Source organism: Apteryx rowi, unplaced genomic scaffold (genome assembly GCF_003343035.1).
Source record: "Apteryx rowi isolate R43461 unplaced genomic scaffold, aptRow1 scaffold_33, whole genome shotgun sequence".
In the NCBI taxonomy this organism is placed as follows: Eukaryota; Metazoa; Chordata; class Aves; order Apterygiformes; family Apterygidae; genus Apteryx; species Apteryx rowi.
In genome coordinates, this window is record NW_020449752.1 from 3,364,986 (window position 1) to 3,391,371 (window position 26,386).

Consider the following 26,386-nt stretch of genomic DNA (forward strand, 5'->3'; position numbering starts at 1 on the left):
CACGCCGCGGGGCAGCGCCCACGGAGCCGCGCACGCCGCGGGGCTCAGCCGGAGCCTGCCGCCCGCGGGAGCGACCGCCTGGCCTGCGGCGAGGAGAGCGAGGTGAGAGCGGGCTCCTCTTTTCCCCCTTCGCTCTTTCCTTTTCCTTATGTAAGACTCGAGGGGTGTTTTTAGGTTTCTGCGCCCACTTGTTGCTTAGTAACTTGCCAGCTGTTTAATTTGCTGTTCGGGGAAATTAATGTCTTGGGAAGAAGATTTTTCTTCTCTGGCAGTGCAGCCTCAGGACGGAGGCTGCTTGGCACGTATCTGCAGTGAGACCCCCCAGCTGGGCAGCGGGGCCCTGTCGAGTCCAAGCTGCGCTGCAGGGTTTCCTGGGCACTTGCRCGTACGGCACAGGACGCTGTGCCAGGAGCAGGAGTTGATCTTGTAAAGGGGTAACAAAATCGAGGCGCTCAAATGACTTCTGCCATCGCGCTGTGATCACGTTTTTAGCCAGATGAAAAAATACCTGTTACTCAAAGTGTTCATTGACCCTTGCTCATCTGCCACCCTGACTTCTGGACATAGACAGGTTGGTTTCTGCTCTGGGAGAAGATCCGCAGGGATCCGTGCCCTCGGGCAGGTTGCCTGGTTTTGCGGTTGGCTTCTCCTGCCAACCAAAGGCTGATTAGAGCGCGCATACCTCCCCCCCAACCCCCCCGGAATAATTGTTTTACTTCTGTTTCCTTTTCACTAATCTCTCTCTTCAGGTTTCTGTTGAGCCTTTCTACTTACTAGGTCCATAGTCATAAACTGTTTTATTGTACATTGACCAGGATCACGGGGGTGTAGCAAACCAGAGGTGTTAAAGGGGAGTCTCTTTCATATCTGTGTTAATTTGTGTTGTGTTTTGGCTCCCACCAAAATCATAGGGGAGAAGGAATTTCAGAAATCAGCGCTCCCAGGCCCCCTCCCACATGTCCGAGTGTGCTGCGCCCATCCTTTGGGTTGCAGAGATCTGAGATCGGGGCTTCCTGCTCAGATTTATACCTAGCTCCCAAAGAGGCAGCTGACAGATGGGAATGCCTAGAATTTGAATTTCAGTAGCTTTTTGCATATTGCTTTATCCTTTTGTTTTCCCTCCCTCCCTCCCTAAACTAGGACTCGGAGAACATCGGATGCATTCCTGAGCGTTAGTATTATTGATGCTGTTGTTCAGGAGAAGGGGGCTTCCCATTTAGAAACGCTGGTCCATTGTTTGCTGGAGCCCCGGGGCAGCGCGTGTGCACTCTGCAAAGGAAATTCCCAGGGAGACTAGCTACTGTGGTCATAGTAGGTACTTTACAAATAGCCATGGCTCATCTGTTCATATTTGTTCAGAATACTTTCTGGAAGCTCTAGTCCATTTTAAGGACTAAATGCCCCGCAGGATCTTATTATTTATGCCAGAGCAGACAGGAGGCCTTCTCTTTCCTCTCTTCCCCAGACTTCCTTTGTTTGGGGCACCCACAGGCATGGTAGAGAGTCTCATTTAAAATCAAAGCTGTGGACTGGTAAGATAAAGGAAGAGAGTAAAGCATGCATAACAATAGCATATCTGCATTCCTAAGTCTTAAAAAGTAGATTAAGCTTGCTGCAAAACCCTAAAGGTATTGGTCCCAATTTTCATCTTCAGTAAAGCCTTTTTGCAGTTCTTGGACTGTGTAAAGATGAGGTATGCAAAGATGCAATTTTCATCCTCTTTGAAGCTGTTGTATCCTGCCAGTGCTGTGAGGAGTGACTGTAATGCAAATGAGGCTCAGGGCCGTTCTGTTCAATATTGTTCCCTCGCCAGGTGAGTGGGAATTTTGCTTCCAAAGCCAGAATCATCTCCAGGCTTAATCGAGGTGCTAATGGCTGAAGTATATACAGTTTAGAAAGTCAGAGCTGTAAATAGAAAAAGAACCACAACAGTATCAGTATTGGAACAGTAGGGCACTGTAATTTGAAAGTAGCTGATCTGGATGGTAAACAACTGCCCTCCAGCTAATGAAAAGAGAGATGTGAATCTTTTGTGAAGGATTGGGAGCGTAGCAATAATGTTACTTGTCATACTGGGAGTACCGCATACTTCAGGAGAGTTTCTAAGATGAGGATCGAATTAACGGCTGTGCCACGTGGTTTAAGAAAAGGGAGGTATTGTACTTTGACCTCTGCCTCCTCCTTACTCCAGATGGATTGCTCATATCCCTTCCTGATGGAATGACAGGGTTCTTTTCCCAGTGTCTTCCCAAGGCCTCCCATAAGAGCAGACACCCTTTCAATCCATGATTGGGTTCCTTTGTACAGCTGCCAAACTTGTAATTAGTCATCTTTTGTTGTTTGTTGATTCGTGTCAGATCTTTTTTCATCACTTGCCTCCTCCCATCACCAAAGCTGGAGTGTGCTGCCCTGCGAAACTGGAGTAACTTGACTGCAGTCACTCCAGTTATCCTGGTTTAACTGATGTCAGAATTGGGTTGGACCATGATTTATGTCTGAACGGCTAGTGAAAGCTCTGAGCTGCATGTGAGTGTCCGAAGTACTTGATGTTATTCAGGATCGGCTATGGTTACTGTTTAGTTTTTGGAACCTTCTGCAGCACCACTCCCATTTTCATAGCAAGTAGAAATAGTGCGGATGAGGCTCAAGCAGCCATGCTATAACTTCATTTAGACCTGTTCTGAAGCCTTTTCATCAAGGAAGGATACTGCACGGAACATATGATTGATGTTTTACAGGCAGTAAGAGTAAGGGAAGGCAAAGGCAGTTTATGATAAGTCTTCAAATAAATATGAGATTGAGAACAGTTGATTCTCTCCTTCTCTGAAGCAATGTCTGCTACAGACGGGATTTGGTTTAGGTTGTATTAAAAGGAGGTTGAGGTCAGCCGTAAGCACGCTCTGTCTGTAAGGACAGTTAACCACTAAAGTGATTACCTACAGGGAATGTGGCAATTTCATCACTGGAGACTGCTGAGTTGGATAAACTGGCAGAGCTGGCTGAGAGGTGGAGTTGAGCCTACATGGGTGCACAGAGATGGCTTAGGTGACATCTTGGCTCTTGACTGTCCCTTCTGACCTGTTTATTTGCGAGTATCTGGAGAGCATTTAATACGCAATTATCTGTTTGGTGTTGGTGCTCTCCATAATGCTGCTGCACCGCTTGAGATTCAAGGTAAGACGCTGCCAACTAGTAATACCTTTCATGAGACACAGTGCATCACCTTAGGGGTTGTTCTTAAATAGGATGTTTTCTCAAACTGTATGAGTTGTGTAAGTATTAGAGATAGACTCAAATTACAGTGTCACATTCTCTTTAGAGCAAATTTGGTGTTACGCTAAGGCTTCAGTACCTTTTAATTTCAAGGGTTTACATATATATGTTTAATGTGTGCTTGGGCATGCCCAGTCAAATGACCGTGATAACCTGAACACAGGTGAAAGACCAACACTGCCTCCCTGCTGGACAGATCAGATGCTTAGTTGTGCTAGTAATACAGTTACCTGAGTCAGAACTTACTTTTCAAACGGATCATTGTTCTCCAAGTAAAGGGAGATTAGCAAACGAATTGCATTAAACTCTGCTGCAATGCGTAGAGGTTTAGCAAAACACAGTATGAATGAGAGGGATGGAAATAAGATATTGCAGGTATCTCTTTGCTTTTTTTCCTCCTAGCTCTACGTTTTCCAACTTTCTCCACTTGTCTCCCACTCCTGCTATCGGCCTTGTGACCTCTTTCACATCACCCCAGCTGCGGATGCTGCTGCCTTGTGTGCTACATGCCCTCATCTCCATCATTTTGTTTGCAGCTCCCCCTCTTTTTCCAGTTTTGGCCTCTGATAACTTTTTTCCTTTGAACTACAGCCCTGTCTATTATTATTTCCTTGCCTCCAATTGCAAGCCCTTGAGGATCTTGTGTTACCTCCCCGAAGCCCCTCCCTGCTGCGTTGTCACTAAGTCTGTACTAGTCAGCACTGTTGKTTTTTTTTTCAAATACAATCCAAACATGTTAATAGAATTAATAGACTGACCTTGTCAGCCCTTGTACCTCTGAAGTCTCTCACCTCTCCCAGTTAGCCCTCAGCTGTGATTTAGAAGTCCTTCCCATGTGCTATTTCCCTCGGGGTAGGTACGCTCTACTTCAAAGAATTAATTCAGAGATGTCCTATGGTCTGTTTGTTCAGGAGGTCAGGTCATTAATTTAATGCTCCCTTCTGGCCTTAGAGTCTATGAAAAGATCAAATGTCTTTTTAGCATGGAAGATATTGCAGATTTCCTGGTACCAGACTTCCCTATCTATGTAGGTGACATACTTCTACAGCTAGCTAACCTTGCAGATACCATCCTTACCCTGCTATACATGCTCAGGCAGCTTGGCAGCATCGTTATAAACAAAGTGCATAGGGAAGAGTTTTTGTAATTGTTAGTAGCAGTGATCATGGTTCTTGTACACATTTTCTCATTGGGATAATAGAAGCCTTCTCCAAACAGTTCAAGCTGTAGATGATCCTCCTGCATGTCATTAGGGATGTGTAACTATGTGTATTCATATCAAATAAAAAATGTTGAAAGCAGTCAATGCTGCTGATCAGATAAAACATTTGCTTTTGAATTTGCAGTCTTCTCTCTCTGGTAACGAACTAATTAGACCCAAACACAGTGGAAGCTGGCAGAAGTGGTTGTAAAATCTGGGCCTGAAAATGCACCAAGTTAGTTGCCAGGCTGGTAGGTCTCTGATGCCAGATGTTCCTGTGCTAACCAAGATAACAGTCAGTACTCAAACTTCAGCCAAAGGCTGATGTCGGCAGGCACAAAGAAGAGCTGTAGTTCTGTTGAGATGATAGCTTAGAGACACTGCCCCAAGGATGACTGCAGCAGCTTGGGCAGAAGCAAGAATGGTGCTTCTTCCCTGTTATTAGATATGGTAAATAGGAACAGCAACATCACATATCAGTTTTAATGACATACTTTACTCTCTCTATCACTGCTATTATGGTGCTCTCATAACAGCAGGAAATATGTGCTTATTCCTGGCTGGTTCTTATGATAATAGTTAATGTTTTTTTTATCTAATGATACTGAAATTAATCACCTTTAACATACTTTGTGACTTACTGTAACACGGACTCCAGTCTTAACCAGTGTCAGCCTGGCACAGGAAAAATGCTGCAGCAGCAGAAAGCGCACAGCATTTTGTGTTGTTATTTTTACTAAGCAAATAAGTAAGTACACGTTTATGAAGGTTACTGGGGATAAAAGGATATTTTTAAACTCTTGCATCTATGGAATTCTAAACTCTGATTCTGAAAATCTTTATGACAAATGAGGGAGCCCACTATAGAGATTAGCCCAACTATTATTGTGGTGCTGGCTGGTCCTCCTTCAGAGCCAGTGGCCTATTAAACCAAGAAAGCAGGGTCCTTGGTAGTACGTGGTTCCAGCTTCTGGTTGGGTTTGTAGCGCTGTACGAGCTAGGTTCCAAAATAAAATCTGTTGTGGCAGGGAGAAAGGAGTAAAAAGTCATGTTCCTAAAGAGCACAGCAGAGAACTAGGAGATGGGACATGGTTCTTGGCTTTGTGTAATTTCTTTTCAATAAGATGTGGGTCCACAGAACGTGTCTTTCTCAGTGTGAACAGATGGATATTAACATTAAGTGAGGGTTTGAGCAGGGGCTGAGATAAATGATGCTCTGGGGGGAACCAGTTGAAGTCCCTCTGTCAGCAGTGGTCGTGCAGTTAAACCTATTTGTGAGTGTTTGCAGAATCAGGAGCATAATAAATAAGTGGCAAGACCAAAACCAGCTTCTCGCCTCCTGATTCCCAGTACTGTTCTTTCTTCAGCAGAGTTTGTTGCTGCTCTTCTTTTCCCCACAGCTTGTTTATGTATTTTAAACTATGCAGCTGCACATGTTCTTGCTTTTGACCTCAGCGCCGCAGTGCCTTCCCAGCAGGGGACAGCTGTGTTCTGCGGCGGGTAAAATCGCTGTTAATAACAGGAGAAACAAACACGCTGGCCCTGCGCTGAGAATGTGGGTCAGCACACACGCGCGAAGATTTTCTCGTAGAGACAGAGTTTACTAATCCTGTATTACAAACCACGCTGCTATCAACAGTCCTGCAAAGAGGATTTTGCCTAGGCACGAGTTCAAACCCCAAATATTGGTGACAGCAACAAGAGATAAGGCAGGTGTTCTTTACTGGTTTGGCTGAGTTGGGTTTTCCCCTGGCCCAGGCACAATAAGGTTGTGAGGGGGCAGGCCGTGGATTTGTGAGGATGTCCTCGAACGTGTTGCTGGTCCCCTGCTCAAAGTGTGTTGGTGGGTCACTGTACGCCTGGATGGCTGCCTAGCCAGCACCTACCTCCTTTGCACGCGTAAACGTGCAAGTGTTGAGTTGAAATCTGCTAGATGTTTCTTTTTCCTTTTTTTGTTTTTTTTTTGTTTCCTCTGGTCTTTGAAAAGAGGGAGCATGTTTAAGATGGGAGGTGCTATCCCAGGATGCTAATGTTTCATCACGTGCTGTTGACTGTGTTGTATTTTGTTCCCAGAGCCCTTGGATAGGTTTTTTCCTTATTGAAAAGTGAAGGGAAATGAATGTACAAAATAATTCTGTGGACACAGTCAGGCTTTCTGTGTTTATTAAAAGATTTCTCCTGTTTGGTGCCCTTGGTTCTTTTCCATTCTTTTGCCCTCGTGAACAACAGTTTGGGCAATTGTTATAATAGTTATAATTAAATATTACATTTCAGAAATGGTGTTAAGAGCTGGTCTCGAGGAGAGCTCTGTGTCCCAGGCATGATCCTCCTGCCGTTTGGGCCGACATGCTGGGTATCGCCGCGCAAGAAAGAGCAGAAATTGGCGCTCGGTGTCTTGGTTGTGCCTCCGCGAATCCGACAGCTTTGCCCTAGCGTAGCCAACGAGTTCTCCGCGAGCTCGGTTGGGTAGCGAAGGTAACCCAGCAAAAGCCTACAGGGCTGAACAACAGCTACGAAACGACTTGGAATCAGCTCCTGGCTGACACATTTCCGCAGCAAATAAGCTGCGCAGAGTATATCCTGAAGTGCCTTTTTAGCCTGCTGCATTAGGGTGAACAACACTGCTTTTAATGAAGTAATTGTTATTTAATAGTTTTTATCAACGTCTGGGGAAATTGAGGCCTCGGTTACACAACAAAAGCTTGGTGGTATAGCAACAGTGGCATAGATTGATCGATAAATGTTCCTCGGGGAGGTACAATGTATGGCAGTTTCCCAAAAATGCAATAAACTGCCTGGCAAAAGTACGCTTTTTTTTTTCTTCCCTCCCTTCCTACCACATGAAGGCTTTGGCCAGCACTGCTATGTCAGCTAAGGGTGTGATATTTTTTCGCACTCCTAATTGACATATTCATGCCAGCAAAACTTCTAAAAGTAGTCCAACCTCAGGGTTCTTTTTTTTTTTTTCTTTTTTTTTTCTTTTCAGCCAGTCTCACTGTGCCAGATGGAGAATTTGTCTTTGCTTGTGCAGGCCAGGATACTTAGCCAAAGCTGCTTTTCTGAGGAAAATCAGTTCCCGCTCCTTCTAGGAAATCCTCAGTTTCTTGGTAAACAATTTGTTTCATAGTGATTGAATCTGAGGTTGAGAGTAATATGGATAAATATTAGGATTTTTGTTTAGTCTTGTTTACCTTTCCCTTTCAGTTGTTAATTGAGCAGCATTTCTCTGACTGTAGCAATCATGTAAAATTGGGGGAACAAACTGTTGTCTCCTAGTAATACTACTTTATTGGCTGGGTTTATTTCTATGACGCTTGTCATAGTATTTTAGAGCAGAAGACATTTATTCTGCAAGATTCTTGGTAGCAACCTTGGCATTAGTGTTTAAACAGAATCTGGGACTGCTGTGGTAACTTAATATAAACACAAATGACACAGAAAATGAAATCTCTTAGGGTGCATTGCTGGTTTGAGGGTCAAATGATGCCAGAGGACTTGGAAGCAGGATTGAAGTATTTCCCTGTATTGCTTTTGGCACAAGAAGACATACCTGACAGCCGCCTCTRCTCCTGCGATGGCTAATCATTATCAAACGCCTCCTTGTTTTTTATAGCCTTTCTCTCAGCAGAGATGGCTGCTTGGGTTTTCTTACTGTTGTTTTTTCTTCCACCCAGAGAAAGTCTAGCTTGGCTTATCAGGGAATCGTTCTTGCGTATGTATAAATCTCTGAAGCTGGTTTAGCCTGAGAAACGCTCACAGAGAGTAGGCAGGGATTCAGAGGAGACCACTAAAGGAAACTGTTTAACCAAGGAGCCATGCAGATGTTTCTACAGGCTGCTGAAATGTGAATTCCTGGTTGCCTGATGTGCTCAGGCATTGCCCTGACGGGGTCTTGGATTGCCGCGCCGTTACAAACCGGAGTGTGTTTGTAGGAGTCTACTTAATGATGCAGGAAACAAGGCAATTACTTTGACCTGTACTGCGTGGCTTAAAAGCAGAAGAAACTTACTCTGATTTGAAAACTCAGGTCTCCTTTCTGGTAACTGATTTAAACGTATAAATACCAAGCTAAGTACATCCTTGGATCATAGAACTGTATCCATTGGACCTTTTCTTTTTTTAATGCCTAAGGTGAAACCCAGAAGTCACTTGCTGACCTGGTCACCAGCTGTGGTAGGATTTCTGCAGTGTTGGATTGGATCCGTTTTCTCAGTGTTTAAATCCATTATCTGATGGATTTGGTTTTCGTTAAGCTTGTCAAGCAAGACGCTTCATGAAGAATTGTATACAGCATCTGTGAAATGATTCAAACAAATACGTATTGCTTTATTTGTCAGATTATTGTAAAAGTGTCTGTCAGATGTTCCCAGGTCTGTCACCTCCAACTAGGTTTATCAAAGGAGCCTGGGGGTTTTAATCCTTTGAAATTCCAGGCAAGTCAGGATTCAGCTGTGCCTCCATTTATTTTTGAGCAGTGCTGATAGGAGATAATAAATGAGCCCTGTTACTTTACTATTATGATGGGTAGCACTGAAATCTATCCTGACTTGGCTCAATGTGTCAGCAGTATCTGTTCGTTTATTGTGTGTAACTAAAAAAAACCCAAAACTCTATCAAACCAAAAACATTCCTTTTATTAAAACTCCCATAGTCACAGTTTGTCATGCTCAATGCTTCTGCATTTTGTTAAATGATTTAGTTTTGATTGTTGAGAATGAAGACGTGGGTTTTGCTGGAGATTTTGGAAAGTGAGGTATTCAGATGTGTTTGGCTGCTGCAGATCAGTATGGTGCCATGCTGCTAAAAGCTTGCGGCACAGTAAATTGGATGACCCCTTCTTTTGTCTCTTCTGCTGGACTTTGTATCAAAGGTGACCTAGCCTGAAGGTAAAATTTGCAGTAAGTGAACCAGGAAACAACATGCTGTTGCAAGCTTTCTTGGCTCTCGCCAGCAGAAGCTTTAATGTGCTCTAGGAAGCAAGACCAAGGTACTAAGTTAGTTTATTTGTAATCTCCATTTGTTTTGATTTCCCAATGTAATTTTCCCTACTGATTATTTTCTGAGGTTGTGGATGTGTTTGTGTTAGGGGGGCAGCAAGAAAGTAATTGAAAAAGGCCCACAGTCTGCTCTGTAATCGCAAAGAGAGATTCCTGCACCTATGCTGAGTCCCAATTACTTCGCTAAACTGACCTCAAGGCTAGCTGACAGCAGGCACGTCCCACAGCTTTTCTTGAGATTATGCTGGCACTTACCAGAGCTAATGTCTTAAAGGCCACCACACCAAAAAAGAAAGAGTATTTTTTTGCTGGTTCGACTCCCTGAACTAGGCTCATCATGAACTCGGACAAGTATCCACACCAGAATGCGTGGGAGAGGCAGAGATGTGCAGCCAGTGTTGGATGAGGGAAGAGATCTTCTCCATTTAGTGGCAGGTTGCGCTTAGATCATCCTAGCAACATTTTGAAACCTCTGTYCTCTAAATAATCCACCTGGGGGAAATGTAAGAAGATCTACATGGGGGTGGGGAGGGCTGTTATGTTTTCCTCCAGCTTATGTCAAATATCCGCAGTCATAAATGGTGTCAGATAGGAAAAGACTTAAAAATATCAGACAGATGTATGATTTTTTTTCTTTGGTGACACATGGTGATGCCTAAGAAATGCAAAATGAGAAGAAAGAGGGACTTTATCCAAAAGTAGAACTATACCCTCTTCCTATAAATGGAAATATTTTAAGGGCTTTTGGATCAGGCTTATTATAGAAAGACTACATCAGTACCTGGTGAAATAGAGGGATTAAAATATCATGAAGTATAACATGATATAACCTTGTTCTTGGGACAAGGTTTTTCATGTCGTCTGGCTGAAAAATGTCCTGCCTGCCTGTATGAAGCATTACTGCAGAAATCTCTCTTTTGCCAAGTCCCAGGTTCCAAAGCTGCTCACAAAACTTCAAGTTAGTAGATATGACCGAGCAGTAGTGACACTGAAGAGATGCACCTTTGTCATCAGGGGCCTTCATTGTTTTCGTTGTTTGTTTGAAATAGTGTTACTCTGCCGAAATTTGATTAATGCAGGTGAAATACCCAGTTGTCTTTCCTCTCTGGTACCTGAGAGAGGAGCACAGGCGGACTGATTGCTGGTATTGCCTGGCAGTGCTGCAGGGACCTTTACAGCTTCCTGGAGCTGTAAAAGCTTCCTCACAAAGCAAGTCCTTTTATACCTAGCGATTTGTTCTTTTTAATAGATCTCTTCTGTTGAAGCTAAATTGCTTTTAAATCATGTGTACAAAGGCACTTTTGTTGGGGAAGCCAGAGCCCTTTTGTGTTACCCTGTTGCTTTCAGAGAGGGCCTCCGGAAGAAAAGTTGACATTCAAGGGCACTGTTTTGCTTCCTGATTCAAACTCTGCCCAGCCTATCTGCCCCATTTGCATGCGATTTTTTTGTGCCGCTCCCTTCTCTCCTACAGAGGGGCGCTTACCTGTGTTAGTCTCCATTTCATTTGAGTACGGATTATGCTCATTAGTGGGATTGGATGGTTTTAACATAGTGACTTACCCGACTAACGTAACACAGACATCAAGCGGCACCATTAAGAGAAACGGGGCAGAAGGTTTGAAGAGATGACTCCTGACTTATGGTGTCCTCTCTTTGTAGACTTTTGTAGCTTTTCTGCAGGGGGTAAACTGCATCTCTTCAAATCGGCAGTGCTTTATTACATAAAAGACAGCAATTATTTTATCTTGCAGTATCTTGAAAAGACTCTGGGAGCTAATAGTGCTCTGGAGTTGACTGTACTGCCACAGCTACACTGAGGCTGATTAAAATTGCAGTTGTGCTGAAAGGCCAGGCTATAGCAGCTAGAGCTCAACGTCCTCTAAGTTTTATCAGTTCAATAGAGCTGGTAACAAAACATTTATTTCTGCTTATAGACTATGCACCATGTTTGTCACTATATGAGTGATTAGGATTTTTGTTAGCTTAGCCTTTTTCCTTTTGCCAGAGATGACAGTTTGTAGCTTTGAGGTGCTGCCCATCAGCCAGTGTACTGTGGCAGTGCTTTCAGGGAACTCCCACCTGAAACTGCTCTGCAGATAAATATATCTTTGTGTTAAATCCTTCCATTACAGCTGTCTTCTGTTATTTATGCACTAACCGAAAATTAAAACAAAAGCCAAGTCTCTGTTTAGTATCAGACCTGGGAAAACTACTAAGGACTGTAGTAACAGGAAATATCGCTACAGCCCTTAGATTTTCTGTAGAATGTGTTATGCTTGGCCTTGCCCAGTTGAGCCAGATCTAAAATGAAATGGTTGCTTTATTTTGTTTTGCAGTGTCAAAAAAACACGGCAAGCTCATCACCTTCCTTCGTACATTCATGAAGTCGCGCCCAACAAAACAGAAGCTGAAGCAGCGGGGGATCCTGAAGGAAAGGGTGTTTGGGTGTGATCTGGGAGAGCACCTTCTCAACTCTGGCCATGACGGTAAGAAACAACCCGTGCTTGAGTTCTTCCTCTGTCGGGGATTTTATTTCAGGCTGATGGTGTCTAGTGAGGTGATTGTTGCTACTAGTAGAGAAATGTGTAACAAGAATTGATGGCTGAAAGGTAAACTGAGGGTAATCCTAATAAGAAGCAAGCATCGTGTTTTGAAGTGAGCGCACTGAAGATGAACAGAACTACCAAAGATGGGTTCTCAATCCCTTGAAGCCTTCAAATAAATAATAAATATTTTTTGGCAGGGAAATAAACTTTATATGTGATCAGTGTCAATGAAGAAGGAACTGGTAGGTTAAGTCTGTACATTTCTTTCTCAGTCACTATCTTTGTATGATTGCAGTACAGTCTGCAGCACAGGTCCTCCATCTGCCTTTCCCTCAGCTTCCCAAAATTACCAGGAATTAACTGGGTATTTTGTTTCATCAGAACTTTCTTTTCTCTCAGTCTGTTACACTGACTTTTCTGTTGCCCTTCTCTGTCCCTTTCATCTCCCCATCAGCAATTTGGGGAAGCAGTGGAGAAGAGGTGTCCATTCCAAGAAAAAAACCTGTTATTACTTTTCCTTGGATGAACTTTGTTTCATGTGAAATCAGGGAGGTACCTGCATTGCTGAGGAGCAAACAGAGGACTCAAATTCTTTCACAGTTCACTAGCTGTCAGAGGTCATTCCCATAAATGGCCCATGCTGAGGGTTATTTAGGAAAGCAGCATGGAGCAGTCCTGGGCTGTAGCCAGTTTACCCAGAGTCAAAGCCATCAGAAAATTAGAGATGGGCATAGCATTGCTGTCCGGCTATGTCAGTTTGTTGTTCTGTTTTGTGTTTTTGCTCCTTGCCCAGTGCACTAGATTTTTTTTTATATATATTTTTTTGTTGTTGGTAACAGCAGTGTGTACTCCCTCTTCTGACATGAAGTAATTTACTACCAGTTGGTGAATAATACGAGCTTGTTCTTACGGAATCGGGACTGTGGCAAGGCTCATTGGTTTGTTAATTGGAACCAGTAGAGATCATTATTGCTGGGGCTTGAAAGGCATCAGAGAGCCAGAAACTGGATGGTTTGGAGACAGAAGCTGAGACAGTAACCCCCACAAGAACAAGATCAGGAATAGGTAATTTACACCACGGGGTAGCTATAGAGCTGGTTTTATATTCATTCTGGGGAGCAATCTTAGGGGGCAGGAGACGTGCCAGCAGAGTGAGCTCATTAATGGGAAAGAGAATTCTTTTCCCTTGTCCTGTCCATTTTAATTGGACGTAAGTCAGCAGTAATGAAAGCTCTTCCCTGTTTTGTGTGCTGACTTCTTTCCCTAGCTTTAGGAAGTGAACATTTTATTTAGCAATACAGGACAAATCCTGAGCTGGACTAAACTATTCTAACTCTACTGGTGGCTCCTGTATGACAGTGTCTAGTAGTAGCTCACTCCTTGCCCTGGTCACTTCCCATCCCATCACATGCATCCGAGTGACTATGACTGAGCTGTACTAATGAGGTCTCTTCATCTAAGGAGTTACCAGTTGCTTTCAACCTTGATTTAATCACTCTTTCCTAACTCCCTGGAGTGAAGCAGATCCARTTTGAGTGCTGCTAACAGGGGCATGTCTCTGTTTCACACAGCAGGGTTTTTTTTTTTTTTCTGTGTGATTCAGCTCTCTGACCTGTATTCCAAGTGATGTAATCCCCGGCATTGGTTTTGTGGAGACATTTCTGTGTTCCAGTGAATCAAGCTCTGTGCATGCACAGCATTTTAAGATTCCCTCATTCTGTAGTGCTACGGTTCCTCAGCCTTGGAGCCGACTGTAATGCTGATCTGCTGAAAGGGGATTGAGATGTCACAGGAGAACCTAAGCTGAATTACACACAGAGCAAAGTTAATTGCCTGTTCCTTCACCTCATAACCAGAACATAAACAAAGGTTTTTATAGGAGCACAGAATACTTCAGCTCAAGTCTATGCATGATCTCTACTGGTAATGTTTTGGGATTACACCCATAAAACATCTCAGTTCAGGAAAACTAAAAAGTATCCAGTTATATTACACTCATAGATTACTTTAGATCAGTGTTGATTCTGGTGCCTTGCTGCTCAATATGCAAAAGATGTAGCCACACTGAAGGAGACAATAACACCGTGAAACAACACGAGCAGTCCCAGTCTTGCAATCTGAACATCTGCAAACTGCCTTTTATATGTTATGTGACTAGAATTGTGCTAGATAACTGAGATTAGGTTTTATTGTTTCTGCAATAATTTGATTGTGAACGAGTTAGCCATCTAAGCAATTCCACTGAGTTAAATAAGGTTGTTTAGAATCACAGGACAGTTGAGGTTGGAAGGCACCTCTGGAGGTCTCCAGTCCAACCCTCCTGCTCAAGGCAGGGAGGAAGTTGCTCAGGGCCTTGTCCATGAATTTGAATATCTCCAAAGATGGAGACTCCACAACCTCTCTGGGCAACCTGCTCCAGTGTTTGACTACGCTCACAGTAAAAAGGTATTTATTTCCTTCTGTTAAGTTGAATTTCCTGAGGAAGCAAGAATAACTTTGCAAGAATTGGGCTTTTGTTTTAGATTCGGAATAGTGAGAGACAGGAACAGACCAAGAGGATAAAAGGAATAAGGGAGGACAAAAGCTGAAGTGGATTTAACCTTTTTTCAATAAACACTAAGCTGAAGCAGCTGGCTCAGATTGCTTAGCTAGGACAAGAGCATAGGGTTTATAGCATGTCTGTATACCCACAGGGGAGTTTACAAAGAGTGAATGTTTTACCTATTGCAGTATGCATGCCCTTTTTTTTCCTGTTTCTCCTGTTATCTTTTTCCGGGCTAAGCAAATATCACTCGCATTCTGCTTCAGTTGTGCCTCTTTCTGAAAGACATGTAAAATGGCATGAGATGTACAGGTGGGAGGTGACATAGAAGTGTGACCTGTCTTACTGCTATGGAACGAGAGTCCAGGTGATACTATCCTGCAAAGCTCCTTATGCATGCTTCACTTTCAGTCAGTGCTGCGTTCCAATCCAGCAAAGCATTTATCTTAGTTTACCCCACATTTTGAGATGAGTGAAGATGCTTTTGCTGATAGTCTTACACTGAGGCAGTGTTTGTCTTTTCTGAAAGATTCCTCTTGGCTTGGCGTGACAGAACTTGCATCTGCTAACCTTCAGGGCCTAATAGGTCTGTTTACTTGAGTTTCTCCTTAGGGGAGGGTGTCTAGGTATGCTAGGATGAGTGGAGCAAGCAGTCTTGTTGCCACTGCATTTTCATTTTTGATGAGGATGCAATTTGTCATTTTTTTAATTGTCGTGTTTGAACCTGAGCTGTAACACTGTAAACAAGCCGCATGGAGGGAGGGAGGGAGGTATAGGTTTTAACAAATGTTTACAGTAACAGCAGTGGGGATGAGTACTGCACCTTAAATTTTTTTGTATGACTGTGCTGATTCATGTTGGGGATTGCAGTGATCATTGGGCTGGCAACTGTGGGCAGGTAGTGTCGGGGGGGGCATTTTTTTTTTTTCTGGTTTGTAGTAAACTAATGCCTTGAGCCCTCGAAACAATGATGGGGCCCTTTTGTGGAAGGAGTTATACCTCCATGTGCTGTGAAACAGTCCTTCCCCAAAGGCCCTTGTAGACAAGAGAGCAGAATGAGAGGAAGGAAGTGTCATTGCAGTGTTTTTCAGGTGAGGATCTGAGTCACAGGAAGATGGGAGGATAATATTTTCAAAATTATCTGTGTTCTAAGCTGCTTCTGAAAATGGGCATTAGGAGCCACAGTAAATCATGCTGAAAGGTGATGGGATTTAGGTCCTAATTACTTTGCCAAGAGTCAACCAGGAAGGTTGTGCAAGATTTGAGATTAGGACTCCATCCGTCGTCATCTTGGCACATTGTCTTAGGGGGTGATGATCAGGGCAGTCTGGAGATGGCCTGTGTAGCTCAGATACCGGTATCTGTCTAAATGGAGTTCAGACCTCTCTGGGCCTGAGACCGTTCTTCTGGTTGCTGGAGCTCAGGCAACCCTGGCCTTTTCTGAGTCAGGGAATTAAGCGATTTGTCTGAGGTTATATGGAGAGCGGACAAAGGATTCAGAGCTGGAATCCAGGCTTACTGCTTACAGCCCTGATCGCTGGACCAGGCAGTTAGACACTGGCATGTTGTTTCCAATGGAAATAACAGCAGTCTGTCCTTTGTGTTTCTCTTCCGTGTCACATGTAAATAGTGAATAATGGGCCATCGCTTGCAGGAGTAAAATCAATTTTGAGATTATGGATTTTTGAGTTCCGTTTTTATTCTAAGTCTAGTAAAGGTTGTGATGATACTGCCTTTGAGTATGTTGGTTTACACAATACCCGTCCAGTCGGCTCCAGTCACCCAATGGAGCCTGCCTTAAGAGGCCCATCTCCATTTAATTTTAGTGTGTTATTCAGTTGTTGGCTCCTTTTAGGTTTTGAATACTTTTCCTGCCAATGAAGAGTTATTTGGAAGCAGACTAACCTCGGTAGGGAGTAGCTGTTTCTTCATCGCCTTGAGAGATGTTCCCAGTTGGTTCAGCCTTGCTGACACCTGCCATGCTAGTATGTTTTAAGCAGCTGCAAGATGCAGCAAATTCAGTGTAATTCCTGAGCAGTGAAGAGCCCTGGTTCCCTTTGTAGGTAGAGATGGAGAAACCTTTTTTCCTCTAAATTCCTCTCTAAAAAGAAAACAAATTGAACTTAAGTTTAGCTTGACCCCAATTAGAAAGAAGGTTGTGTTTGCTTAGTGTGGGAGTTGGTAAATGCTGCATTGCAGCATCTGTACCATGTCCTCATTTGTACCTCAGAATACTTCAAAATGGAGCTCTCCACAACTTGTGAATTAATGACAAATGCAGGAATCCACAGGGATGTGGTCAGTATAAACTTTGTGCGTGGGTGCACAGAGAGGCCAGCCGATCAGAAAACGGGGTTAGTTCTTGGCTGTGACTGCAAGAGCATGTGGCCAGGGTTATGACATGTAGCTCTCTTTCATCAGTTTTTCCAGTTTTGAAATGTATGGATAGAAAGCTTGTGTGTAAATGGCTGATAAAAATCAAGTCAGACAATCTGTTTTTACATGATTATATTGTAGACTAGCTGTAGTCCTAAAGCAGAGCGGTTCACCTGGAATCTTTTCATTCAGCRTTCTCTCTTTCGTGCTGCAACCTCTCGCACAGACAAAAGGCGATGGGAAATTTGGGTTGCGAGGGCTCTCAAGGTACAGCCGATAAATCCACCTTCRTGTGCTGGTGCTCTGCCGGCCTCGTACGTTTGTTCAAATGATGGATTGTTTTAGGCAAGGGACTGAGGTGGGCTGGATTCGGCTGCGCTGTGAATAGGGAGGCTGCACGGTTGCAGACTGGTGTTGCGGTTGTGGTGTCGCTGTTTTGCTCGGAGCTCGCAGATGGGATGGGAGTGGGTTCTCATGCCAGGCAGCTGGGTCTGCCCCAGGGTCAGCGAGCCGGAGAAAAGCCACGTTGCTCTGCTGGGAACAGGAGAGCTGTGAGCTGTGGCAGATGAGGGAGTACTTCACAATGTACTTCATATACCAAGGCACAAATGCTGCTGGGGAAGATGTGCTGGAATTGCCTGGCCTACAGGGGAATGAGGTATAAAATACTGGCAGTTCTTTTTCTGTGCTGAAGCTGTTCTTGCTGCCCTGAAGACACCTGGAAAAATGATCATCTCTCTCTTGGTGATTAGAGGGGAGTACATGCTAACCCTGGCATACCCTAAAATAGAGTGATCAGGTGCTTCATCTTGTGATGTAATCTGTGCAATGAAATCAGCTGTATTGATAGTGGATTTTGTGGACTAAAATGGCTTTTTATTTTTATTTTATTTTATTTTATTTTTTTACCTCTTTATGCATTTGTTGTGATCAACTTCCATACCTGGAGAAATGGATTTAGAAATAGTATTAGGCTTTAATCCATGAGTTCCCCCTATCAAAGGATTGATAGCTCCTTTTCAGATTTGTCAGAATGCCTTTGGAATATACCAGTGATGTGTGATCAGCAGGAAGAGGAATTGCCTTTTTTGGCTGAAAAACTAAATGCTTGCGAAAGACAAAACTTCCTAACACACCTGACTCTCCCTCTCTGTCCTTCCTCTTCATCCCCAGCTCCCCAAATTCACTGTCAGGTATTGTGGACAAGCTGGGTAGGATTAAAGAAAAAGTAAAATGAAGGCAGAGTTTCTTCAGAACTGCCTAGGAGATGAAATTACAGCAGATATATGATCTTGATCCTGCTATACAGCAGGCCCCAGCAACAGTCGTTCACAAGGGGTGGTTTTATTCTTTTATGCTGTTGATTAGGCTCTTCAGATAAGCTTCTTAACAGCACCTTGGGAAGCCAGGTGACACCACAGCATGTTCTGGGCTCTCTGGTGATATCCTTCCCTTCCAGTGGTCCCCTGACTGGGTGAATTTAGTTGCTTTTGATGCTAACTTATTACAGATTTGAGTATAGGAAGAATATCATTACCAGAACAGAGTAACACAAGGAATGAGATCTCGGGCAACATCTTGGCAGGGAGCTATCTGTAAAAAATCTGGTTCCCCTTAGCTCAAGTTTAAGCTTTGTAATCTATATGTCATCTCTTTGGTTTCCAATATGTATTTGAGGAGTCCCTTTTATTAGCTAATTATTTTAGTTATAATAAATATCTAACTGGCTGGCTTTGGATCTTTGCCATCTCTGAAGAAAGCCTTGATTTGGAATTCAGGACAGCTGAGTATTACTTTTTTTATTTTAGTTTTTCTTGATGTTTCAACTCTTAGAGGGTGAATTAGCACAGTTTCCACTCTCTTTCTCATCATTTGAGAACGAAGTTGCAAACAAGAAGTAAAGCAAACTTCACTGAAAAGCTAGTAGAAAGCTATAAATATTTACAAATAAGTGTTACTTTTTTCCCTTCCTCTCTTTAAATTCTATTTTTTTAAATATAAACACAGACAGACCCAGAAATCCAAGAACTTCCAATTCATCCAAGTTCTGAAGGCCCCGGTGGAATCCCCGCTCAGGTTGTCCTTAATCGCCAGCTGCTTTGATCCAAGATTTTTCCTTCAGAGAGACTTTCTACATTTACAGAGCTTCCATCAGAAATAGATCCTCCAACTTGACCTGGGCCCACTATAATTCAAATAGCAAATAATAATCACATTCAAGCGTAGTAATCCCAGAGTTTAGTTCCCAAAGTATTCGTGGAACTGTTATGACTTGAATGCTGGCAACACATCAGTAGATTTGTTTAAGCAATAACTTCTTGTTCTTATACAAAGGTTTATTGAAGTGCTACCCAGAAAAGGTAGATTGTGTGTGTTAAATATTTCACTTGGATCAGAATTATGAAATTGGCCACAGTCACTACCGTGGGCTGAGGTGAATGCTGGCTATGGGTGAGGCTAAAGCTCTACGTTAGATACGTTCGTTCCATGAATGGACACTTGGGCTTTGTCCTACTTTTAATAGGTATTTTCTGCGTATCCAAGCTGAAAAGTTTGAATGTGAACTAAAAAGTTTCAAACCTCCAAATAGGTTCCAATCTGGTATCCTGCCTTCAGTTCTGTCTCTCTCTTAAGGCATGTATATGCCAAAAGGAGCTGACGATTAGGACGTATTTCTGAAAAGATTTGTTTCCATTTCCCTTTTCTGTTAAGACACTTCTTGGGGGACTTTGGGCAAGTCCCTTATAGTAGGATTCATCTCCTTTAATCTTAATCATTTAGTAATTAGTTGTGTAAGTCTAAAATCAATTACCTTTGCTCCTTAGTCCATTAAAGGAGACTGGTATGTCTGAAGGGCGATTCACCCCGTCTACCCTAAAATAGATGTAAAAAACAGCGGATCCTAACTTCCCCATCGGCACAGCAGGAAAAATAGTGAGTGCTTACTTATCCAATAAATTTTGTAGTGCCCTCACAATATTTGGGGAAAGAGAGCCGTAAATAAAACATATGGCAAGTGCAGGATTTCTATACTGGGCTACAGCTTGCAAATTGGTAGGTTTATTTGGTATTTCCTGATAAGCYTACTTAATGCAGATATTGATGATATTGGAAATCTTCTTGTTCTGCCTCCTTTAAGAGTATTTTTGTGTGTGGTATGGTCCTATTGAGAAATATAAAACTAATTCTGTAGTAAATGGCTGCTTACTGTAAAAGGGTTGATTCTGCACTGGAACATTTTGTTCACTTAATGTGAAGTTGTAACTGGACTCAGTTGTAACTCAGTTCTGAGGGCAGCAGTTTTATAGGTAGGGAGGATATGGTTTAACATCAGTACATTTTTTCCTCTACTTGAAACTTTTTAAGTTCGTTATATGTTTCATGCCACAGAGATGGCACCTCCTCCCGAGGTGATTTGTTTTGTGCTTGAAAAATCATTACTAATAAGTGAGGATTTGACACATACTGTTAGTGGTTTACTTTGTGCATTCCAGCCCATACTTAATCATACCTGTTTCTTATGATTCTTTATCATTTCTTGCCTGTTTTACTGTAAGCAGTGAAGAAATACTGTCCTATCTCAACACTTTTACTTGCACTTGAGTCGATTTTTGCCACAGTTTTGCGCAAATAATGTAAACTGGAAAGAAGCGGTTGTAAAGTTGCATTACGGGGCGGTAATTCAGGAGGGCTGTTGTGACGTGACGCCCCTTCGAGCTTACAGGTTCTGATGTCAGCCGGGCCCTTGCATTCCTGCTGCTGTCCTGCTGGCTATCATTCTATTTGGCTAGCTTTTTTTGTTTTGTTTTGTTTTTTTTACTTCAGATGATTGAATAAATCTTGGAACCTGGTAGCCTCAGACATGCCAAAACCAGTTTCCTTCTCACTTTTCATAATTTGTAGTGGGGTTTTTTGTTAAAAACCATCTGTAAAGGACTTGAGCAGTCAAAGGGGTAAGCTGTAGTCAGAGTTGTGGCCTGTTTGCTGGGAGCCGGGCAGTCCTGAGCTCAAACCCCATCTCTCACACACCTTTTGTGGCCTCGGGGAACTTGCTTGACATCTGTGCTTCCATCTCCGCTTTTGTAAATTCGGATTAATAGTGCATATCTGCCTCCAAGGTGCTACAAGGGTAAACTTCTAATGTTTGCAGAGGTTAAGAACATAATATAAACATTGGGTAGTATTTATTCAAGTATTAATACAGGTCGGCATGCTAGATCCAGAGTAGCCTTGTAAATGGTTGATACTGTCTATAGCAAAACTGTAAATCTGTGTGCATCTCCTACATTTATTTTGTTCCTTAGCTGTGTTTGCATAATTTCACAAACCTATATATGTTAGACGTTTAGAAACTAAAAGGTGCCTAATTCACTCGATTGCTTCTGTAAATCATGAAGTCCGTGGGATTTTAGGTGCCTTTAACATCAAAGATGAATCCAGCAATCAGTTTAAACACAAAACAGCAATGACTAGCTGACCCAAAGTTCAGATGACTGGAGAATATTCTGCCTTCTGCAGATGAGTTCACTGGTACACGAACTCGTGGAAAAYGTGAGTCAATACTTTAAAAGGCCAACAGTTTTGAGCTATTTGGGGCAAATTTCCAAACTTAACAGGCTCTTTTATTGCTTCACCATCTGCCCTCTGAATTGCTGGAACTCGAGATTACTGGGTATGGGTTAGCATTACAAAGAGGTACAGGGCGTCCCAGCGGAGAATTGCTTGTCTGGGGGGAAGCAGTTGCAGAAAGGGAGAACTGAGAAGGCAACACAAGCTCTTGCAGTTAAGAAAAGAGACAATTTCCCTCTCCCCTCCTTTTTACCCTGTCTACAGCTGTGAGAAGAGAAATTCCTTATGCCTGAGTGACCTGGAGGACAGCAGGGAGTTGATAATTAATTTGCATTTCGAAACACTGCAGCTGTAGGAAGAGCAAACATGAGAAGAAATGTTGCAGGCTGTACAAGTATTGCTTGTGCTCTTGCCCCTCGCTCCACTCTTAAAGTGGATATTTTTTCCCCTCTTAATTTATTGTAGTGAATTTAATGCTCTGAACAGATAACACCAATATACACTCTAAACATGAATGAATTACTAGTATATTTTTTCCAGTCGTGGATACGTTTATTTGTTTTTTCTTAAAAGCGAAAAAGCAAACTCCAGAAAGTTAGCTGGATACAATCTTGGACATGGATGCACTATAAAGGCTGCATTCTTTGAACTACAGTAAAAGTAAGCATGGTATATGTAGCACTTGCACGACTCAAGGGCTGTAGTGTCCTAGTATAGACATACCCAGCAGCRTCGAGAATGTCGCTGATGTTGCGGGGACTTAAAGCATGTGGATAACTACGTTTCTAGGTTGATGCAACACGGTGGGATTTATGTTTCTGAAACGTGGACCTTGTACTTTGTTTTTACACGATTTCTGGCTAAGCTACCGTAACTAAAAAAGACAGTCCAGTCTTAAAAAGCAGAGTCCAGTGCCAGAGGCTGATTCCATAAATGGGCACTGCATGGTATCTGTGCTTGTAGTTGACTCATGTTTTATGACCTCCTTTCCCGTTATCTGTTTTACAGTACAAAAGTCACACTTTCAAATAAAAATGTTGCATGCTACCAGGAAATAGTGCAGCTGGCTTGGACTTTAACTCCTCAGCAACATAAATAATTTTAATGTGGGTCACTTCTTGAAAATTGAGAACATCTTGAAGGAAGTTCAGTTTTGCTTGGTGCTGTATATCTCTCTTAATCCTGGTGGTTCAAACTTTAGGACATAGATTTAGGAGTGAACCTTAGGCAAGAGTCTTCTAAAGTCAGATTTTTCTGAATAGGCAGGAGATGGTGGGGGCTGTGTGCTTATAAAATGTCATGTGCAGGCTGCTTCCTGGGTAGTGCAGAGGGTGCCCCTGACAGAATGGGGCAATAAAAAGGAAGTCATTAACCTCTTAAAGTCTCGTGCTGATTTACAAGAACTTCTTGTCTTTCTTGTGCTGTAAGGTGGAGGGAGGATTCTCAGAAATGAGTAGTTTGAAATGAGGGAGGCCCAATCAGCTGAGAAGCAGAGATGAATTAAAAAAAAAAAAAGCCATGGTAATGTGAGATTTGGGCCTGGTTTTTCTAATTTAAAGTTCGTAGAAAAATTTATAGTGTAAAATATTATTATAGGGTTTTTTTTTTTTTTTACTGTTTTTAACAAATAATTGTACATTTCTTTGCAAAACTGAGCTAAAAGTAGGAGGCAGAATGACTGGGTTTAAAGAACAGAAGTATTCCTTCTGATGGAGATACTCATTGTTCAGTTCTTACATAATCATTTGTTCATATGGTACGGGAGATRGGATTTATTTGGCGAGCTTCAGATGTCTACAACTTGGTCGTCAAAGTCTCAGCTAGTCATGGAGGCTGGAGAAACAGGCACCTCCGCAGTGCAGTTCATACTGTTTATATTGCGTGTTGTCGGGACACCTTATTCTCTGCATGTACCTGTCTTTCCTCACTCTTTATAAAGGCACCCTGGACAATTAAGAGTGACCTGCCTCCCACCTCAGCTTCCTCCTGTGGCTCAAAACATATCCATTAACCTCCTATTATAGTGCTTCATGCAGGGTTTTTTTTTTTTTTTTTTTTTCCATATTCTTCCTAAGTATCCTTGGAACAGCCCGGGTTGCTACCTTTGCTTAGGTGGTTCGGTGTAGCACATAGGGCAGTTTATTTCATATTCCTTGTTCCTGTTGGACTGGTGCTTTAGCTTTCTGCGTTTGTTTGCTATGTTTGGAATTCAGCTGAGCAGCTGCATTTCAACGTGATATGGTCCATTAACCAGCCAAAAGGCCTGGCTTATGTGGCGGTTCACCTTATTGCTGTAATATTGTGAAAACGAACTGCTGGAGGGGAGCTTGATGGGAGGCCTCATTCCCCAGGCTGAACAAATAGTTCTGATTCCAGTAATGTGCTAAAAAAATGAAAAATAAAAATAAAAAACTCCCYGAACCCAGGGTGGGAATGTTTCAAAAGATTAAAAAGGAAAAAAATAAAGGCAAGATTACAGGAGAGGAAAAGTGCCTGATTTAAAGACAAATTGAAATGTTCTTGAGAATGAAAACCATAAAACGGGAAAGAATTAACCAGTTCATTCAGTGAGCTAAAGTCTACAAATGAGCCCTAGGAGATGCAATAAACCTTTCAAACCAGCTGAGAGATGCTCAGGAATGAGCTGAAAAAACTCCTTTAGCCACTATGGTGATCAAATATGCGAGGGTTTTCCTTTGCTAGTGCATCCGCATTTCCAGCCTTTTGCACTTTGATTCCCAGAACTACCTGTTGTTTGACACAGTGAAGGGAGGCAATGAGGGATGGAAAGAAGGTGATTGATTTTGGAACAGGAGGTGTGTACGGTGCTCAGCTTCTCCTTGAGAGGTAGGTGTTTAAACATAGCAACTGTCAGTGGATTTTAGCAACCTGCAGCTGAGTCAGTGACTTCATTGCAGAGAGATTAGCTGGAGTCAGTGGTTCAAGATGATATTGCTCAGAAAAAGAATAAAAACAGTGCATATTAATTAGCGCACTATACATTATTTGCCTGGGAGCGTGGAACTGGAAAGGACTGTGTACTAAGGTTAATAAACACAGAGACACCAATCCTGGACAAAGACGCTTCCTGAGCAGGGGATAGCTGGGGACTCAAAGAATATTCTGTGCAAGTGTCACTGTATCCTCGTTCTCTTCTTGTGTCTCTTTCATATACAGGTAGAGGGCTTGGGATTCAAAGGGAAGAGGGGGATTAAATGCACATGTAATAATCAAGTGTCATGCTTGTTCAAAAATTAGAAGAATCAAATTATCCTTCCAGCAAAGGGCCTTCAAGTATGATTGTGGCCCTTCTTGTAATTTAGTCACTTCTCCAACCATGCAGAATTCCCTTAAAACATCTGTAGTGCTGGAATAACATATTTAGCTTAAAGAACAGACATCCTGGTAACCAGATTAGAAAATAAAACACGGAGAACAAGCTTGCTAGAGTTGTTTCAGTGTATGTTAATTCTTTAACTATGCCTGGGATCTTCAATGGCAAATAAGCCAGTTTAGGAAGTGTATTGTTGTTGCTACATCCCACCCCTTCTCCCTTGACCTGATTCACATTTGCACAACAGGTTGCTGTTCAGATGAATGTCACATAAATGTGACCATTCTTAGCATGTTGTTTGTTTACACAGCTAGATAAACCCCAGAAGCGTAAGGCCTTGGAAACGTGCAGAGTTTGTTCCCTATGGCATAGTCCTTCAATTAGGAAGCAGAGGCAGGTGTYCTAGCTGTGTCCATGGTATGCAGAGAAAGAGGAGAGCTGGCTGCGTAGGCTCCCCCCACGCAGTGCGTGCACCACCTTTCTCACATGCTATCAGCCTCCCCTAGAGAACCACGGTAAGAACTAGGCAGGCAGGGAATGCGCTATTATTAATTGCTTTCTTTCAATGGGTGCTACTAATTTCAGCGTGTCAGCATTAAAACCTTGTCCTTTGTCTTCACTGCGATAGATGGTGCTGTTCTCACCTCTCTAGTTTGCAGTACCGGCGTGCAATATTGTCCCTGTAAGTTGACAGCAGGAATGGAATCATACAGTATGGCTACCCTCTTATCAAGTCCCTTCTCCCAGAACATAAGGTATCATTTGATCATGGAAAATATATCCTCTTCATTGTGTTGCTCCTAACACTGTAGTGCAGTGCAACATATTTTAGCGCTTTCTGGCAACTTCTTGAGTAATGTATAACTCCTTCYCTGTCTACTTTAAGCCTTAAAACTTTCTTCTTCAAGCTGTGTTGAATCTTTTGGCATAAAGGAGTAAGTGTTGTCCTTCAAGGGTGTTCTTTGAAACTATACTGGAATGTAGGAATGTCTGTTCTGCCTGCTCTTGGGTCTGCTCTGTTCTCAGACATTTAGCTTACGGTGTTGTGGATGACTGATTCGCATTTACCAACACGCTAAAGCTCTCCAAAGAGTGTGAATGGAGCACTCAGCAATGAGAAGCAGTTGCTTATCCTGGCTCAGATGCCTAAATGAGCGTTCTGTCTGGTTGATTCCTAATGCCGACAAGTGTGGTGCTACTCTGAGCCTAGAGTGGATACTGAGGTTTCCTTCTGCAAATGTCTTCTGGCTGTGTTATATGGAAGTTGAAATTTCCATTGCACCAACAGGGGAGAGCAGAAGGTAACTAACTCTGCTGTTTTTCTTTCCCAAAAAAGCACTTGGTTTCCAAGGCTCCTTCTATGACACTGCTTAATGTGTAAGCGCTCTGTTTGCCCAGCAGTCTGCACCTTGCTATGGAAAACAGTGGGAGAGACTGTAAATGCTAGTAGCACACAACTAGAGTCTAGCTGACTATGTTTTGACTCTCCCTCGATTCCTTAGGGCATCCTCTATCTCAGGTCCAGGGCCTAATCTAATATTGTTGGAC

General features: G+C 42.7%; 1 protein-coding gene across 2 annotated transcripts in view; it reads left to right on the top strand.

Annotated features, from left to right (window-relative positions):
* ARHGAP32 (Rho GTPase activating protein 32) overlaps window positions 1–26,386 on the top strand; it is a 184,609-nt gene that overhangs the window by 135,014 nt on the left and 23,209 nt on the right. For both annotated transcript variants that reach the window (XM_026071774.1, XM_026071775.1), the window contains one exon: window positions 11,808–11,957. In XM_026071774.1, the coding sequence (XP_025927559.1) occupies window positions 11,808–11,957 (150 nt within the window). The remainder of the gene's footprint in view (window positions 1–11,807; window positions 11,958–26,386) is intronic.